Genomic DNA, 19781 nt, shown 5'->3' with positions numbered 1-19781 from the left:
TAAAGAGACCAGGGGAAATGGTTTGGTCTGTTTCTGACAACAAAGTGTTGTCTAAACTCGCAAGTCGCAACTAGCATATAAACATAAAAATACACACTTCACTCAATATAAAAATAAATAAAAATAATAATAATAAAAAAACCGTACATATTTTTGCTTATTTGGGGCTTTATTTTGTTCATTTAGTGCTTTAATTAGCAAATGCGTAAAAAAAAGTCTTAATTTATTATATACTCTATAGAATATAATTGTGATTATATGTACTAAATGAACTATAAAGACGTCTTAAGTATATCGTGCATAAGTGTATTCATGTACCATATGTCCATTTATATCTATCCGAGGTTAGAATGAAAATTTGATTATATATATTTCTTCCTTTCTTTTATACAAAAGGCAAAAAATTACTCCGTATTTTTTTTAAAAAAAAAAAGATTATAAATGTTTTGGCACATTAAGGTTAGTTTAACTAAAGTTTCAATTTACCCAAAAGCATATAATCAAAGACGTTTGTGGAGTTGTTTAAGCACTGTAATTTGGAATGTATATAATTGATCATGCAAACAATACAAACAAATAGTTTGATTTGGAGTAGCATTGATCATGCAAAACAATTTAAGTTGTATAATTAAATCTAAAATGTTGTCTCGAATAACAAAAGGGACAAAAGCATGCAAGAAATTGTACAGTCTGTCAAATGGAACTGGTTTATATGTAAGAAGCTGGAATATAGGATTACATTGAACCTTATTATCTAGGGACTTGCAGAATATGCAATATGATGTGATGCATTGTTTTCTTATTATTCGCACTGATAGTTTTGAGACACTTTTAAGAAACAATGATTCTAAAAGGTGGATGGGATTAGAGTTGTCAATTCGGATAAACGGGTCGGGTTTGGGTCAGGTAAGAGTGGGTCTGGTCGATTCGGATTAATTCCATAACCTATGCGGGTCGGGTTTGGGTTGGGTCGTGCTTGAGTCGGGTCACGTTGGGTCATACTTCTTATCGGGTTTAGGTCAGGTTAATAACAGGTCGGGTTACATTCGAGTCGGGTGAACAATACGTCAGGTTTAATTCGGGTTTTCACGAGTTAAAACGGGTTAGGGTAATTCTCAGGTTCGAGTCGGGTTCTGTTCAACAAAATCATTTGCGGATTATAATCAGGTCGGGTCATTTTCAAGTCAGGTCATTCTCGGGTTCAAGTCGGGTTCGGTTCAAGTCAATAATTTGCGGGTTATAATCAGGTTGGGTCATTTCCAAGTCCGTCATTCTCGGATTCAAGTCGAGTTATGTTCAAGTCAATAATTTGCAGGTTACAATCAGGTCAAGTCATTTCCAAGTCAGGTCATATTTGGGTTCAACTAACTATAAATAGATAATTATCATTTTTATCAAGCTAATAATTTCCTTTGACTATAATATATATGACAGTATACTAGGGAACTGTAGTCTATAATTTAGGTAGATAATTATCTCCTTTGACCATACAACAAATTTATACTTCGTACTGTATTTAACTCTTAAATTTGAGGATGATGCTCCTTTCTTTTGCTGACCTGGACCGAGTTTGTCTCCCAAGACAAAATGTTTTGATCAACAATAATAAGGTGGTCTAAATTCCATTTAAGGTGATTTGAAATCGGATCAGGAACAATTTGGGTTGAATTTAGGTCGGGTCAATCACAATTCACAAGTCATGTTAAATTGTTAATTTCGAGTCGGGTTAGTAACAGATTGGATTGAATTTTAGGGTCGGGTAAGTAATAGGTCTGGTAAAATTTGGGTCAGGTCAATAACAAGTCGGGTTGAATTTGGGTCAGGTCAATAACAAGTCGGGTTGATTTCGGGCCGGATTTGTAACAGGTTGGGTTAAATTCGGGTCGGGTTAGGAACGACTCAGGCTGAATTCATGTCAGATTAGTAACAAGTCGGGTTAAATTCGGGTTTTGACGGGTTAAAACGGGTTAGGGTCAATTTCGGTTAAAGTCGGGTTCGGTGGAAGTTAATTAAATTGCCTTGTAAATCGGTTAATTAAATTGCCGTTGTAAACCGATAAATCGGTGCAACTTGTAAACCGATAAATTGGTCGTTTAACAGCAAATTGGATGGTTCCACACACCCAATTGGACTCCCGTAGGGTATTACGGACCATGGTAAACATTTCGGGAAATTTTATTTCCGGGCGAAAAAAAATCAAAAAATTCCAAAATTGAAGGCTAATATCCACGCTTTTTGAGAAATTTTGGAGGTTTCGGGGCCTGGTGTCGAAAAGTCTTGAAATTCCATGGGATACAACTCGGGGTCATATAATGCCGTTTGGAACCATATATGATCATTATTTTTTATCATAAATGTTTGTGGTAGGCTTGAATTAATGAAATCGGTGCAAGTTGTAAGCCGGTAAATTGGTCGTTTAACAACAAATTGGATGGTTCCACACACCCAATTGGACTCCCAGAATTTATTAGGGACTTTGGTATAAATTTCGGCAATTTTTATTTTCGGGCGAAAAAAAGTAAAAAAATTCCAAATTTGAAAGTATTTATCCACGTTTTTTGAAAATTTTTGGAGGTTTCGGGGCCCAGTGTAGAAAAGTATTGATATTTTAGGGGATACATCTCGGGGTCATATAATTCCGTTTGGAACCATATATGACCATTATATGTTGTCATAAATGTTTGTAGTATGCTTGAGTTAATGAAATCCGTGCAAGTTGTAAACCGGTTAATTGGCCGTTTAAAGGCAAATTGGATGGTTCCACCAACCCAATTGGACTTCTGGAGGATATTAGGGACTATGGTAAATATTTCGGCAATTTTTATTTTTGGGGAAAAAAAAGTCAAAAAATTCCAAAATTGAAGGCTAATATCCACGCATTTTGAGAAATTTTGGAGGTTTCGGGGCCCGGTGTTGAAAAGTCTTGAAATTCTAGGGGATGCATTTCGGGGTCATATAATGCCGTTTGGAACCTTATATGATCACTATTTGTTGTCATAAATGTTCGTGGTAATCTTGAGTTAAGGAAATCGGTACAAGTTGTAAACTGGTAAATTGGTCGTTTAAAGACAAATTGGATGGTTTTACCCACTCAATGGGAATCCTGGCAGTATAAGGGATCAAGGTAAACAGTTCGGCAATTTTTATATTCGGGCGAAAAAAAGTCAAAAATTACAAAATTGAAGGCTAATATCCACTATTTTTGAGAAATTTTGGAGGGTTCGGGGCCTGGTGTCAAAAAGTCTTGAAATTGTAGGGAATACGTCTCGGGGTCATATAATGACATTTGGAACCATATATGATCATTATATGTTGTCAAAAATGTTCGTGGTAGGCTTGATTTAATGAAATCGGTGCAAGTTGTATACCGGTAAATTGGTCGTTTAAAGACAAATTGGATGGTTCCATCCACCCAATTGGACTCCCGGAGGATATTAAGGACCATGGTAAACAATTCGGCAATTTTTATTTCTAAGAGAAAAAAGTCAAAAAATTCCAAAATTGAAGGCTAATATCCACACTTTTTGAGAAATTTTGGAGGTTTCGCGGCCCGGTGTCGAAAAATCTTGAAATTCTAGAGGATATATCTTGGGGTCGTATAATGTTGTTAAGAACCATATATGATCATAATTTGTTGTTATAAATGTTCGTGTTAGGCTTGAGTTAATGAAATCGGTGCAAGTTGTAAACCGGTAAATTGGTCGTTTTAAGGCAAATTGGATGGTTCCACCCACCCAATTGGACTCCAGGAGGGTATAAGGGATCATGGTAAAACATTTTGTCAATTTTTATTTCCGGGCAGAAAAAAGTCAAAAAATTCCAAAATTGAAGGCTAATATCCATGTTTTTTGAAAATTTTTGGAGGTTTCGGGGCCCAATGTAGAAAAGTCTTGATATTTTAGGGAATACATCTCGGGGTCATATAATGTCGTTTGAAACGATAAATAATCATTATATATTGTCATAAATGTTTGTAGTATGCTTGAGTTAATGAAATCCGTGCAAATTGTAAACCGGTAATTTGATCGTTTAAAGGCAAATTGGTTGGTTCCACCTACCCAGTAAGACTCTCGGAGGGTATAAGGGACCATGGTAAACTTTTCGGCAATTTTTGTTTCCGGGTGAAAAAAGTAAAAAATTGAAGGCTAACATCCACGCTTTTTGAGAAAATTTGGATTTTTCGGGGCCCGGTGTCTAAGTCTTGAAATTGTAGGGAATACATATCAGGGTCATATAATGTCGTTTGGACCCATTCACCCATATATAATCATTATTTGTTGTCATAAATGTTCGTGGTAGGCTTGAGTTAATGAAATCGGTGCTAGTTGTAAATCGGTAAATTGGTTGTTTAAAGGAAAATTGGATGGTTCCACCCACCTAATTGGGCTCTCGAGGGATATTAGGGACCATGATAAACATTTCTGCAATTTTTATTAATGTGCGAAAAAAGTCAAAAAAATTTCTATAATTGAAGCTAATATCCATGCTTTTTTAGAAAAGTTTCGAAGGTTTCAGGTCCTGGTGTCGAAAAGAAATAAGATTTTAGAGATACATGTCGATGTCGTATAATGTCGTTTGGAACCATAAATGATCATTATATGTTGTCATAAATGTTCGTGGTAGGCTTGAGTTAATGAAATTAGTGCAAGTTGTAAACCGGTAAATTAGCTGTTTAAAGGCAAATTGGATGATTCCACCCATCCAATCGGACTCCCGAAGGATATTAGAGATCATGGTAAACATTTCGGCAATTTTTAGTTCCGAGCGAATAATAGTTAAAAAATTCCAAAATTGAAGGCTAATATCCACGCTTTTTGACAAATTTTTGAAGTTTCGAAGCCCGGTGTTGAAAAGGCTTGAGATTTTAGGGGATACATCTCGGGGTCATATAATGCCATGTGGAACCATATATATGATCATTATATGTTGTCATAAATGGTCGTGGTAGACTTAAATTAATAAAATCGGTACAAGTTGTAATTCAATAAATTGGTTGTTTAAAGGCAAATTGGATGGTTCCACCCAGCGAATTGGACTCCCGGAGGGTAGTAGGGACCATGGTAAAAATTTCGGCAATTTTTATTTTCGGGTGAAAAATAAAAGTCAAAAAAATCCAAAATTGAAGACTAATTTCCATGCTTTTTGAAAAAGTTTGGAGGTTTCGGGTAGAGATGTCAATTCGGGTAAACGGGTCGGGTTTGGGTCGGTAAGAGTGTGTTGGGTCAACTCGGGTCGGATCAATTTGGATTAATTCCATAACCTATGCGGGTTGGGTTTGGGTTTGGTCATGCTTTAGTCGGGTCATACTTCTTATCAGGTTTGAATCGAGTTAATAACAGGTCGGGTTACATTCGGGTCAGGTAAACAATAGGTCGGGTTTGATTCGGGTAAAAACGGGTTAGGGTAATTCTCGGGTTCGGTTCAAGTTAATAATTTGCGGGTTATAATCAAGTCGGGTCATTTTTCGGGTTTGAGTTGGGCTCGGTTCAAGTCAATAATTTGCGGGTTATAATCAGGTCAGGTCTTTTTTAAGTCGGGTCATTCTCGGGTTTAATTCGGGTTCGGTCCAAGTCAATAACTTGCGGGTTATTATCAGGTCAGGTCATTTTCAAGTCTGGTCATTCTCGGGTTCAAGTTGAGTTTGGTTCAAGTTAATAATTTGCGGGTTATAATCAGGTTGGGTCATTTTCAAGTCGGGTCATTCTGAGATTTAAGTCGGGTTATGTTCAAGTCAATAATTTGCAGGTTACAATCAGGTCGGGTCATTTCCAAGTGAGGTCATATTTGGGTTCAACTAACTATATATAGATAATTATCATTTTTATCAAGCTAACTATTTCCTTTGACTATAATATACGTAGTATATGACAATATACTAGGGAACTATAGTCTATAATTTAGGAAGATAACTATCTCCTTTGACCATACAACAAATATATACTATATCTAACTCTTAAATTTGAGGATGATGCTCCTTTCTTTTGGTGGCCTGGACCGACTTGGTCTCCCTATACAAAATGCTTTGATCAACAATAATAAGGTAGTCTAAATTGCATTTAAGGTGATTTGAAATCGGGTCAGGAACAATTTGGGTTGAGTTTTGCTCTTCTCTAAGTCATGGATTAAACGTTGATCCTAATCCATTGATTAAGAAAGCTAGTCTAAAGTAGAAATGATGAAGGTAGGAGACTAAAATGGAAAGTAAGGGAATCAACTCATCAAGAGAAGAACCGCATGTGTTTGCAATCCTTATTAATATCGTTGGTTCCTTGTCTTATTGGTTAGGTTATTGAATAGAGACGACTAAGCTAGAGAGAGCATCATACTCGCTATTTTTCACATGCAAATTGCTAATTTATAATGGCCTACTTTATGAGAATACCATTTCTTTTTTTGTTTGAGGGTGTAGTTATTGTGCATGGTATATACTCTAGCTAGTCTAGTCTAATTCAATTCAATTTGATTTTGCTTAGTAATAGCCGTAAAGACAATATTGTATACAAGATTCGATCAATATAAGATTTGAAGAGGGCGAAGGCTTTAACCAAAATTAGTTGATAATATAAAATAAAATAAACTAAAAAAAAAAAAACAAAGATTCACCGAAAAGCTAAGCGAAGATCCTTGCGTTACCGATGCTAATGCCATGGTGTGCGCTGATATTCCCTACCTCCTTTTATTATTCAAAATTCATCTTTATTTATTCAACCCTCCGAATTAAATACAAGGAGTGATTCCCCTGAATAATGCTAAAATACAAATTAATTCCCTAAATAAGTTGGTTTTAAAACTATTTCCCACAATACCGTCCACATAGGATCGGTTCCTAGGTTTGAAATTTAACAGTATAAAACCGCTAATACCAATAGAGGTTCTATCATATATAAAACCGCTAATACTATTAAAGGTTCTATCATAGAACCGCTAATACCATTAGAGGTTCTATGCATAGAACCTCTACTTTAGCTCACTAGCAACTCTTTATATAGAACCGCTAATGGTATTAGAGGTTTTACATAAAGAACCGCTAATACCAATAGAGGTTCTATAATAGTTAAAACCGCCAATAATGTTAGCGGTTTTATGCTTGCAAATACCGAACCTTAAAACCGAGCCTAGGTGGACGGTATCGTGGGAAATAGATTTTAAACCAATGTATATAAGGAATTAGTTTATATTATTACATTATTTTGGGAAATCACCCTAAATACAAGTAACTAAAATTAATAAATAATTTTTTTAAAAAAAATTGTTTGAAGTTTGGTGTGTAATCGTGTAGATATGACGGTCTGACCTCTGTCGTCAAAGATGGATGTTTGTCAAGTATCACATTCACACCATAAGAGTAAAATATTGCTCACCTTTTTGCATTTATTTTCAACTAAGAGTAGTAATTAACTACTTCTAGCTACATCCTGCCTAATTGCCTACTAAATATAGATTTACAAAAGGGGTACTCTATGAATTTCTCCATTTGTCCCTAAATTGTTTAATTATTACCTTTGTCCCTAAGTTGTTTAATAAATTATATGATGTAATTTTTTTTTTTTTTTAGTAAGTTATACTTTAGTTTTTCCTTATTATTACTCATGTTGATATAATTTTCTAAAGAGGTAAATTAATAAGATGAACTTGATAATAGTTAGATTAAAAGACGATACACAATACTAGCTAGGCTTCCCAATGGCCTCATATCCCAAGTTTGTCAATGGAAGCGAAATGACTTAGTAAAGAGTTACGTACATTATAAGCATTCGGTCTTGTAAACAAATTAAAGGGATCGGAATGGGATATTGTCATCATCGTTTAATCATCTATCTACATAATTACTTTTATCATATAGAACATAAGACCATTGTTATAACTTAGTTTTGTTAGACATATGGGTATGTAAAAAATTCCTTATGATTGTCACAAAAAAAAAAAAAAAAAAAAAAAAAAAAAAAAAAAAAAAATAAATAAATAAAAAATAAATAAAAAAATAAATAAAATTCCTTATGAAAAAAAGTTCATTATTATTTGTAAATTTGAGATAAAGGTAAGTCAAAAATTCAAAATGTAGTGAAAACCAGGCTAGCAAGATGGTCCAAAGTACATGTTACACCCCCGTAATATAACATGCAAAAACTAGTGAATTACACCCATCACTTTCATTTCTTCATTCCAAAGCATACTTACAATTGCTATAAATAAAATTAATAAATTTAAAAAAATGAAATAAAAAGAGAAGGAAGTGGATGAATTGGAGTGCATGTAACTGCTTTGTAACAGCTTTATGAAAACTATATAAAGTGTGAAATATGACCAAATTAAAAAAGTACGAGATGAAGTGAGACATCCACTGTCTTTTGCTTATTGTAGGAGGAAATTGGAATAATTTACTCTTGAGATCTAGTAAACAAAAACTTTCCAATCTCAGAAATGTATGTTATTATTAAATTCATAAATCATTAACTAATGAACGATATATAGATATTAGTATATAGTACCAACATATAGTGTAAGCCACTTACAAGTTAGTAAGCTACTACTAATCTATACTAAAAACGGTACTTGGATGATTGTATGGGAGATTTCCTAATTCCTATAACAATGTCAATTTCTACTATTTCATCTATTGTTTTATGGGCATAAAATTATAAAAAGATACCGGATTTATGGTGAAATACATATGCTATACTTTCTTGTTATGTTTCTTTATTGTTTGATTGGATCTAAATAGTGTAAACTACTTTTATTTTAATATCACTTTAGATGGTTTAGATGGGTCAACCTTATCAAAAATAAAATTAATGATAATGTTACAAATACCTAGGTCACTATTTGTAACAAATTAACAATACCAAATTAGAAAATACCTAGGTCACTATTTGTAATTGATTAATTTTAGTACTTGATGAAATTACTAAAATTCCCCCTCCCCCAAATTTCTCTACATTTTATCATATAAATACTAAATTTTAAAACATAAGCTTGTACATAATCTCCCTCGTCACCGTCAACCAACAACCCGCACACCATTACTACTACATTACTTTCCTACTTAGAATCGTTCGGGGGTGGGAATTCCCTTATAATCTCCATCACAAAAGGTCTTGTTTGTTATATCGAGCCGGATTAATATACAAGTATATGAGATTCAAGTTCAATAAATTCAAAAATCCGTGAATATATCTCCTCTCACAACTTAATCACATTCGTTTATTTTTTAAATTATAAAAGTGAAATAGTAAAGTGACACATACATCAATGCATAAAATTGTGAGAGGATATAAACTGAAATGTTAATCTCTAAGATCGGGCTCCCTCCATACCGGATTGGAGTACAATAGAACGCTTCTCATTAGCTAATACTGAGTAAAAAAAATGTTGACAATTTTGCTGGGGCCCAATGAAAGCTATGGACAAACAGCAAGTTGAGGGCCATAGTCCATGTTTCAGATGGTATCCTACTGTCCTATAGTTTTGAAGTAGTTTGCGAAATTTGATAGTCCACCCCTTGTCAATCTTTGGTAATTATAGTTGTTATACTGTAATGCATTCAATCAAAAGCTGTGTATTTTCTACTTTAGATATCAATCCAGTCTTCATCTTTTGGTACTTGTATTGAGGGCAAGGTGCATATTTTTATGTCCAATCAAGTGGCTGACTACTAACAGGATCATTGATCGTCATGATCGACGAATGTAGTAAATGAAGCCGATTCTATGGGGTTCATTAAGGTTGCTATTACTACTTCCTTGGACATTACTGTAGTCTATAGAGCAAGATATTCTTTCTCAATCTAAAAGTCACCATTTTGAATTTTTCACTAAGGCAAAAACTCAACGTAAATCCGATGGTCTCAAAGTGTTTCTAGCACAAATTTTAGCATTTCTCTGCTGCAGCAGATGGGTGTGGTGAGGGAGTCAAGAAGTGAGTATACATCCTCATTCCCATAAGCTCTTTTGTTATGCAGAGTTAGCAATAAAACGGGTTGTAACTTGAAGCACACGTAGGTCATCACTTTCCTCTATGAAGAGTAATAGTCTTAGTTTCTGGATTTAGCTTAATTTTTCCCTAAATGGCAGCTAATGCATAATCACTTGGCTCTGTGAGGATTTTCATTCAAACAAAATGGGCATCTTACATCTATAAATGGTGAGCTTTAACATCAACTATTCACAACAAAATCACGGAACACAAACAATGAACATATCTGAAGTAGGTTTCATGTGAATAAAAGGGGTGATTCAGATTTCAGAATGACATGATTGATGTCTGAATAATTGCAAAGCGGACATTTGAGAGCAATAAGCAAAGAATGTATCATAAAAGGCACAAGAAAATTATAGGAAACATGGGTAGCAAAGGCTTACAAATATCAAATAAATCCCAAAACATTGCTAGATCAAATTGAAGAATGCAAACTTTCAGCAAACTAGTAGTCTGTACAGAACTAACATCAATGTCAGAACAAGATTCAAACACTTGCAATTCTATGGTTAAGTCAACTTCAATAAATGTGACTTCACCATCTCTGGGAATCAAATAAATAACATACATGAACGCCTATCTGCCAATCTGAAGCAAGTGTAAGAGATGAACTGACGAGGATCGAATAGTGTAGTAAATCCCAGTTATAACTGTTGTCTGACTTCCCATAAGCAATCTACAACAGTCTAGAATCTAGCTGCTACTCCACTTATGTACATTGCATTACTAGAACTGTTAGATCAGATAAATAAGATTTTCACTAAATTTAGTTCCAGGAGGCCATCTGTCTATAATTAATTTGAGAAGCCGGCAAAGCTACCTGTTCAACTGGCCTCTCTCTAGGGTCGAAAAATCCATTCTTCAAGGGAATCACAAGCTCTGGGTTGCCAAATCCCCTGCTTCCATTCTCCATAAGAGGTATACTACCATTGGGAAAGAAAGTCGGTCTCATGTTTGTTAAAGCATGAGGATTCATTCCTTGAGGGCTTTCCAGGAATTGGACAGCCCCAGGATAGGCTGCAAGAACAGAACCTGATATTTGGGGAAGTGCAACGGCACTATGCTGATTGTTGAGGTGTGGTGGGAGACTAGGGGGATATAATGTAGGGGATAGATTGTTAACTTTTCCGATATATAGTCCAGAAGGTATCATCATCTGAACTTGCTCAGCTGTCGGGGCAGCCACAAGAAATGGGTGGGGTTGAACGTGACTAAAGCCTTGCATAGAGCTTAGATCAACCCAGTATGAAGGCCTTCTCAGTTCAAAATTGGATTGACTGGCATTTCCTCTGAAACAAGTCGCTGTGTCAGCTGCAACACTTTTTCTGAGCAGCTGCTGGTTTTCACTGTGTTGATTATGATGAATGTAATTCCGTGTATCCTCAATCACAGGATTGTTATTTAGATCAAAACTTGATGCACTAGGTTTATGATGATTTACATCACTTTCACTTTGGCAATTTAGGTCAAGGAGAAATCTTTCAGGCTGCTTTGAAGTGAAGTCCACTGAAGTCTCATCACCAGGAGATTCTGAATCCATTGTTGCAGCAACATTGAGGTCAAACCCTCTATTGCTGTTAGTCATACTTCCTCTTTCAGGATTCATGAAAGAAGTGGACCTGAAAGCGCTGATATTTCCTGATCTTTTCCATCCTAGCTCTCCACCAAACTGCAGCGGTTTCTGAGGCAAGCCCATAGGAACCCCAACCTTTGCTACCACTGATATTGGTGGAATTTTGTGGAATTCTGCTCCATTTTCCTCCATACCTTCATTCAGATCAAAGTTACAATGACGTGAGCTTTGCAAACTAACAGCTGTAGAATCTGATTTTGTAGTTACAGCAGATGACTCATGCTCTCGAAAACCAACTTTTGATTCATGTGACTGAGTTAGACATGGTTTCCTCTCGATCAAATCTTCATTGGAGGACTGACAAGGTTTAGGATCAGTAGAATCAACTGAACTTAGCTGAACCACTTCACCACTTTCTTTAGATGATGCTGAATCAGTTTTCAGTAGCTTATTGTGGTCAGGCACCTTGTTGGTATGACTTTCATGACAGACTTCTGCTGTCACAGATGAATAATCTGGATCTTTCCTCTTTCCATTAGAGGTTTGTCCAGTTTCTGAGCTCAGATCACTCCTGACAGAAGTGTGCTGGGCAGAGTGAAACCTTTCAGACGAAACACTAGAAACCTCGGCATCTCTAGGATTCTGTACATTTGTTTTGTTCTCACCAGTCGAAGAAGCGAGTCCATGACTAATGTGACCACTAAAAGATACATTACCATCAACTTTACACTTCTCCATACTAATTATCAGTATTCAGCTTCAACAACAGCTTCCAATTCACTTAACCACCCGCAGTAAGTGTTTCTCAGAACTTTCACCCCTACAATAATGGCAGAAGAAATAATTCACTAATCTGACACTGAAAATAAGCATTCATAGGATAAGCAGCAAAATAACACAACAATTTAACCCCACAAATTATTACTTTTGCAAAAAATGACATTTCAATGGGGTGAGATTCCACCAATGTTACTCGACCTCTTCATTTTATAACAAAAACATAAACTTTATTTTTCATTAAATAGCCGAGTCTAACACTTAGACAAACACTTAGACACGCCCCGTGGCAAACGTAAGTACCTAAGTCTTTAGAAACATAAGATCAAACAAGATCCTCCAACTTTGCAAAATGTAATCTCTAACCAGATTTTTTAACAAAAATGCACATAACCCAGCATGAAAAATCCGCATTAAATATCAAAATCAAAGCAATCATAATTCTTTAAAACCCTTAAAAAATGAAACATAAATCATCAACCCATATTCCAGGCTTCCAGCACACAGCAAGATTTGCAAACTTTTAAAACCCAACAAAAATATAGCCTTAATAAATGAACAATGAACACCAAAGAATGCCAAAAACAGTAATTCTTCAAAAAGAAAAAAAACCCAGAAAGAAAGATTAGGCCTTTTTTACGTATGTCAAACAACAAAACTCCAAACAAAAGTTCAATCACTAGAAACCCAACAAAATAAACATCACAAAATTCAAGATTACAAAAGAAACAGAACCCTAGATTTACTTAAAAACAAAACCACAACAAAATTAAAAAACATAAACCCAGAAATAATAAAGGAGAGAGAATCAATACCTGAAGTGAAGAAGAACAAAATGAAGGTTCAGTTCTCAGAAAGAAAAGCAAGTAAAAAATAAAAACAGAGAAAAAAAAGGCTAATAACAAGAAAGATTATAAGAGGTTAACAAAAAATCAGCCACTTTTTTCTCTTCTTTTTAATTTATTTTTGTTGGTTAAAATTCCAAAAAAATAATCACTCTGAAAAAAATGCAAACAAACAAACAAAACAACCTTGCTTCATCCTCCCCTTTTTCCTCTTTTGGAGACAATGGTGACCCAGATTTTTTAGGAGATTTAATTTTAATTAAATAAAATTTGGAAAAATAGGTCACTGAAAATGAAAAGTGGGAAGAAAAAAACAAATAGAGATACTGTAGTTGCAGTAGGCTAGGGACTGAGACTAGGAGAGGTGAGGTGGGGCCCATGTAGCGCCCTCCATCTCTGACGGAGCAGTATGAATTAAGTGGGTCCCATCAGGTATGGATGTGGGTCCCACTCTCTTGGGGAGAGGTCATTCCCCTAGCCTTCCTGTCCGTACATTTACCGACAGTGACATCTTTTCTACCTTTTCCCCTCGAACCATGGTGGAGTAGTCTGGTTATTTGTATTTCCTCCGTTTTACTAAGATTGCAACGATGCATTCATTATCAATACATATGACACTTGTATGTTTAGTTTCGCTAAACTGATTGGAGCTGAATTTAACTAAACTGAATTGAACTGAATCGAGTTGAAATAAATATTTTATTAGAGAAGGATTTTAGAAACTGAACTAAATTGATCTAATTGGAGCTGAGCTGGACTGAACTGAAATTAAGCTAAAATCAACAGGCCTTAATTAAAACGGGGAGCTTTTAGCGGTTAAGTCATGAGTAGTTACGGTAGTCAATTAGGAGAGAGTAAAGATGAGCTGTCCAAATATTGTTTGTCAAAGCAACACTCGTATTTTCGTTATTGGAGGATTGTTTTATGCAAGGCAGACTAAGCACACAATGTGATTGATTAAAATTCGCTAATCATTATAGTGATTACAGTAGTTCGTGAGTCACTTTGTAGTTTAAGTTTTGAATCCTTTTATCTACGATATATGAGGGTGAAAATTCCTTACCCTTTTCCATTGCATGCTTTCATATGATTGATTATGTTTAGGACATAACAAGAATAGAATGTGCCCTCATTATACAAATAGAAGTGCTTTATTTCTCATCTAACATGTGATATGAATAGGTCTAGTAAAAAGAATGGAGAAAGTTTATAAATGTAATTAAGGTGCATGTAAAGTAATAAGTTATCATTTCTCATCTAGGACAGTGAAGCTTTGAGTGGGCTTTTAGGTTTTTGGAACGACATGAAAAATGGTAGGAGAATGTGACATTGGCTTTTCTATTGCTTTTCATTCATGTCCCACTTGTGTTCTTTTTGGTTTTGAGTTTCCGTAAAACCATAAGACCTTCCATTTACTTTCAGAAATCAATTGGGGTGTTTGTGATTTAATGATGTGCATCATTACAATTTCAATATGCTCTATGTACAAGAAATAAAATGACGCATCCACCCAAAAAATAAAAAGTTAGACTTGTCGCTTCACATTGACTAAACTTGAGTGCATTTTTTTTTGTTTATCTTTATAGATATATAGACGGAATTTAATCTCATAATATCACTTTTTAAATACTACGTATATACAAGTAATTAACTAACTTACATCTTGTTATAGCTGTAGTTCTCTATTTTTAATGTTGTGTAACACTAGTTTACATGTTTTCCCAAAAACGACGTTTGATGCCTACATAAGGATCACAATTATTCAATTAGAGCGGTCCCTCCTCTCTTAGCTAATCCACATAGTCTCTTACTTGTAGCATCAAGTATGGTATTGGTATATGTCTAATGTCTAGTGCTTCCAAGCGCAGAAGTTGTGTACAAATATGGGGGAGTAATAGAGTATTGAGTATACATGGTCCACCCCATGTTAAAATGTCAATTTGATAAGGTCCACCTAAACCATATTCTAAAAGATGTGTGCAACTGTGAAAGGGGCCAACCCATCAAGGCATCAAGGGGGTGATGTACACACTCTAAAAATCGACCTTTAAAAACTTCTTGCAATTAAGTTACTAACATTATTTTCAATTTCAAGTACGTCTTTTCCTTATTATCTTTTCTTTTATATAAACCAACTTGAATGCTTAACAGTACGTTCAACAACTCATTTTTTTTTCCTCTTTACATACGGTTTTTCGAAATAGGGGATCACTACCTAATTGTTAACCATAATAATAAACCCTTGGACCCAACTTTCAAAAGTGTCAATGACAAAATTGACAATGAAGTTCCCACCTCATTAACTAGAACTGGCCGATTCTCATGAGTTTTATGGACCACTATATAGAGAATTATGCATGAATGAGATCTTACAACAGGAAGTAGCAACAAAAGGGACCCACATTATTCTGACCACTTCTCATATAAAAGCTATGAAAATAAAATATGTAACGAGTTGAGTGTAAGTTAACATCACTCGATATGGGCAATTCTAGCTAGCATGGTTTGGACTAACCTTGATATTTAGGTGCATATAAATTACTAATTTAGCACATATAATATGGATCTTATCACATGAGAATAATAGAGTGATAAATTGGAAAAGAATGAAGTGTTAGGTATGCCATTGAGATGCTTTTTTTTCATGGGTATCATTTTTAAAATTCTTGTAAAGTTTGTTGGGATCCATTTTTCTTATTAATCCGTTTGTAAAATATTGTTTTATTTAAACCATAAATGTTATGAAAACCATAACTTTACTTTTAAGCTCTTAAATATCACCGGATCACTTTTCAATTTCATCAATTTCACTCCACTAAAATTTAATATAATAAAATCTGACTACATTATTTGGGAACATTTAAGGACAAAGGAAGTATGTAGTATTTATTCAAGAATTTATCTTTTAATTTTATTGGTTGTTCGACTGACAATCTTAAGTGTCCTAACATTTGCTGATTGATTTGTTGAATCAATTACTCGTAATATATATGATGGGAGAATATGTGATTATTTAATGTAAGGAAGGGTTGCCCTTAAGATATTTTTAGATATTCTTTAGGATGGTTTGCTTTAGGTCTTTTAGGTATTTTTTTTGTCCATGATACCTAGTTTAGGTTATGAGTCATCAATACCCTACTTATTGTACTAGTCATTTTATTAGGTATTGGGAATACTTAGTTAAACTGTTCTATTCTAGTTCCTCCATTAATTATTGTTTTCTTAAATTTGTCTCTCATGGAACTGTCAAATTAGTCTAAGCTAATAGCTAAGGCTTCAGATCAAAAGAGGTATAAACAAGGGATCGGTATATTTTGGATCGGATTTAGAAGTGTACAATTTGCACACAATTATTGTGGTCAATTTAAACATGGTTAATGTTAAACGCTACATACTTATGAATCGAAGAAGCTATACTTTCTTTTCAACAATTTTCGCTATATTATATTATGTTCATATCTTGCTGCACAACTGACTTATGTGTATCTATGGTTAAAGCTTTTAGTTTAAGATCATTCTACCTATGGGCATGGCATGCATTCTTAATGAACCAATTTTTTTTTTTTTTTTCATGTTTTTAGTAAGTTCCTTAACAAGATTTTATTGCGAGTAATCATAAAGGTCGTGTTGATCGAATTTGATTTTGATGTTGTTTATAGTAATAAATCAAGGCCATTAAGATCATTCAACCTATGAGCTTGCTTAAGCTAACAATCAAAGATCTTAAAGTAACACAACTCCCTATATATGTTACTTATAGGTTAAGAACTCTTAAAACTAAAAAAAAAAAGGATTGAGTAAGACATGTAAACAAAATCTCAATTATTATATATTCTTACCTAAACCACCTTTATGTACAGAATCTTTGTTTTCTATGCCCATTTCTTATGGTTTAAATTATGAACCCACAAGAAAATCTCAAGCTACTCTTGAAGCTTATATAGTCCTGAAAGCTCTAGTGTGATATGTATCTGATTTTTTGTCAATTGCAATCGAAAGTTTAAAGGATTGGCTGATTGCATACTACATATAACTTGCATTGCATCGCATTGTCTTAATCTCGCATTTAGAACATTTTATTGCATCACATTGTCTTAATCTCCCATTTAGAACATTTTATTGCATCTTATTGTCTTAATCTCACATATAGTACATAGCTTTATTTATCACAGCGTGCTTCCACTCTAGTTGTAAGTCTAGCAACAATTAGATTACCAATTTCAACATCTATATATCAGATTAACCAAAGTACTCCCTCTTCTCCATATTAGTCCATCTTTCTCATTACCTCTATTTTTTCCATCTTATAAATAAACAAAAACAAATAATAATATATAAAATGTTTGATTTGACTTAGTGTATATTTTCAAAATATTAAGTCATTATAACATCATAACTTATTTAAAAAATTTGATGATAATCCAAATATTATCCGGATCTTTATTTTTTACTAAGCAAAAATGGGGACAAAAGTGGGCTATTTTGTAAAAATATATTTGGGTAACATTTTGAAACAACGACCCAAATAAAATACCCAAAGAAAGCCCCATCCTCAAAATGGCTTATCCAACTTTTTTTTTTTCTTTGTGTAAAGGATTGATACGAAATACAAAAAAGAGAAAAAAAAAAAAAAAAGTAAAAGAAGAAAACAGACACGTACTTCAGTACGTGGCACATCCCTAGACCCCTTAATGCCACGCGTCATTCTGTAAATCTTACCCGACAAACCGTAACTCTGAAACCCAATTAAAAACCCGGATTTAGCCAACCGCTTTGTACACATTAACAGTAACACTGAAACAGAGAAAAAAAAAACAGAGTGAAAAAATAATTCTGCAAAAATGATGAATTTGATTGCCATAAGTTTGATTGCAACTTCAATTGTAGTTTCTGGATTGTTCTCTCCAAACCCACAAAACAATGGCGGAAAAGGTGACCAAGTCATCGTCAAGGGTGGCCACAGATCGGTTGTTGTTGAATATGGCGACGACGTCGGTGACGGTAACACTAAGGTTTTGATCAAACCACCCCACGAACATGCCAAAGACCCGGGCCCGGGAAAAGGCCCGGTTGATGAGCAGATATCCAGGGCGGCGGCATCGGTGGCGGGGGTTGCCCAAGATGTGAAGGGGAAGGCCCATGATGTGCTAACGGGCCAGACCGGGCCGCATGGGGCCCGGCCCAGGGAGCTTATATGTGATGCTTTTGGGAAGTGTAAGCATAAGATTGCTGGGGTTTGGGGTAAAACGAAGGAGAAGGCTGCCGAGGCCGAGGAGGCGGTGGAGGAAGTTGTGGAAGATGTGGTGGAAAAAGCCAAAGGTTTCGCCTCGAAGGCGGGGCATAAAGCGGAGGAGACCGCGGAGGGTGTTCGAGATGATGTGAAAGCGAAGGCGAGAAGTGCTGGGGAGACTGCTGAGAGAGTGAGGGATAAAACAGGGGAGAAATTGAGGGAAACAGGGGAGAAAATGAGAGAAACAGGGGAAAATGTGAGAGAAAAAGCAGAGAAAGTGAAGGGGAAAACAGGGGAAATGGTGGAAGAAACAGGGGATATGATTAAGGAGCAGGGTAAGAAGGGGAAGGAAGAGTTTATCGATATCGCGAAGCGAGGGAAGGAAGTGGTGTTTGATGTAGTAAGGTATGTTAATGGAGTTGGGTATGTTCTAGTGAAGGAAACATTGGGTACATTGATGGGTGTGAGTGAGTTACTAGGGATAGCAACTGCATATGGAATGGCAATTTGGGTAACATTTATAAATAGTCATGTGTTAGCAGGAGTTTTGCCAAGACAACAATTTGGGATGGTTCAGAGTAAGATTTACCCTGTTTATTTTAAGGCAATGGTTGGGAGTATTGGGTTGGCATTGCTTGGACATTTGCTAGGGCATAAGGGTAACATGTTTAGGAATAAGGCTCATATGCTTCAGGCTTATAATCTAATGTCTTCTTTGCTGTTTGTTTTGGGTAATTTGCTGTTCTTGGAGCCTCGTGCTACCAAGGTAACACTTCTTAGTCTTACTTGGTCTCTTCGTTTCGATTACATGTCTTTGTAATGTGAATTTGATGTATATGATTTGATTGTGCAGGCGATGTTTGAAAGGATGAAGCTAGATAAAGAGGAAGGGAGGGGAAGAGACCGCGTTAGTACGCCAACAAGAGTGATAGACACTGTGGTAAGCGATTCCGCTGGTGCCAATCCAACCACCACCGCCACGACTACAACCACGATTGGCACGACAACAACTGCACCATCAAAAAGCTCAAGAGCTGAACAGGATAAAGCCAAGAACAAGCTAGCAAAAATAAATGACAGGCTGAAGAAACTCAACTCATTGTCATCTTTCTTGAATATCATGACTTTGATGGGTCTCACTTGGCATCTCGTTTATCTAAGCCAACGCCTTCGCGCTAACACTTGTTGAATTTCCTTTGCTGATGAATGAAGTATGCATAGTTGTAAGTCAAGTTAGTCTAGTAACTTTCTGGTAGCTGTTACTTGGAGGATGTCCATATATTTGTGTCATTACTTTGTAGATGGCTAAATCCAAGGATCGGGAATGTATGTTGTTTGATTTGTAAAATCTAACAAGCTTAATGTAGTACTGTAGTAGTTT

The 19781-nt window shown here is 35.3% G+C and overlaps 2 protein-coding genes across 2 annotated transcripts; one reads left to right on the top strand and one right to left on the bottom strand.

Annotated features, from left to right (window-relative positions):
* Positions 1-10337: 10337 nt before the first annotated feature.
* LOC145615185 (uncharacterized) lies at positions 10338-13411 on the bottom strand. The gene is made up of 2 exons (XM_081670257.1): positions 13141-13411; positions 10338-12368 (listed from the first exon to the last, which is right to left on the bottom strand). Exon 2 carries the CDS (start codon positions 12284-12286, stop codon positions 10742-10744), a length of 1545 nt encoding a protein of 514 aa, XP_081526383.1. The 5' UTR covers positions 12287-12368; positions 13141-13411; the 3' UTR covers positions 10338-10741.
* Positions 13412-18011: 4600 nt separating this feature from the next.
* Positions 18012-19738, top strand: LOC145615268 (uncharacterized). The gene is made up of 2 exons (XM_081670331.1): positions 18012-19166; positions 19254-19738. Exons 1-2 carry the CDS (start codon positions 18012-18014, stop codon positions 19587-19589), a joined length of 1491 nt encoding a protein of 496 aa, XP_081526457.1. The 3' UTR covers positions 19590-19738.
* The last annotated feature ends 43 nt before the right edge of the window (positions 19739-19781 follow it).

This window comes from Chenopodium album, chromosome 25 (assembly GCF_948465745.1).
Source record: "Chenopodium album chromosome 25, dcCheAlbu1.1, whole genome shotgun sequence".
Taxonomy (NCBI): Eukaryota; Viridiplantae; Streptophyta; class Magnoliopsida; order Caryophyllales; family Amaranthaceae; genus Chenopodium; species Chenopodium album.
The sequence above is the reverse complement of the archived record's forward strand: the minus strand, read 5'-3'. Positions and strand labels throughout refer to the sequence as shown.

Coding starts and splice junctions, on each gene's coding strand:
- LOC145615185 (XM_081670257.1), bottom strand. CDS start 12,286: ATGGAGAAGTGTAAAGTTGATGGTAATGTATCTTTTAGTGGTCACATT.
- LOC145615268 (XM_081670331.1), top strand. CDS start 18,012: ATGATGAATTTGATTGCCATAAGTTTGATTGCAACTTCAATTGTAGTT. Junction 19,167..19,253: donor TGGAGCCTCGTGCTACCAAG/GTAACACTTCTT, acceptor TTGATTGTGCAG/GCGATGTTTGAAAGGATGAA.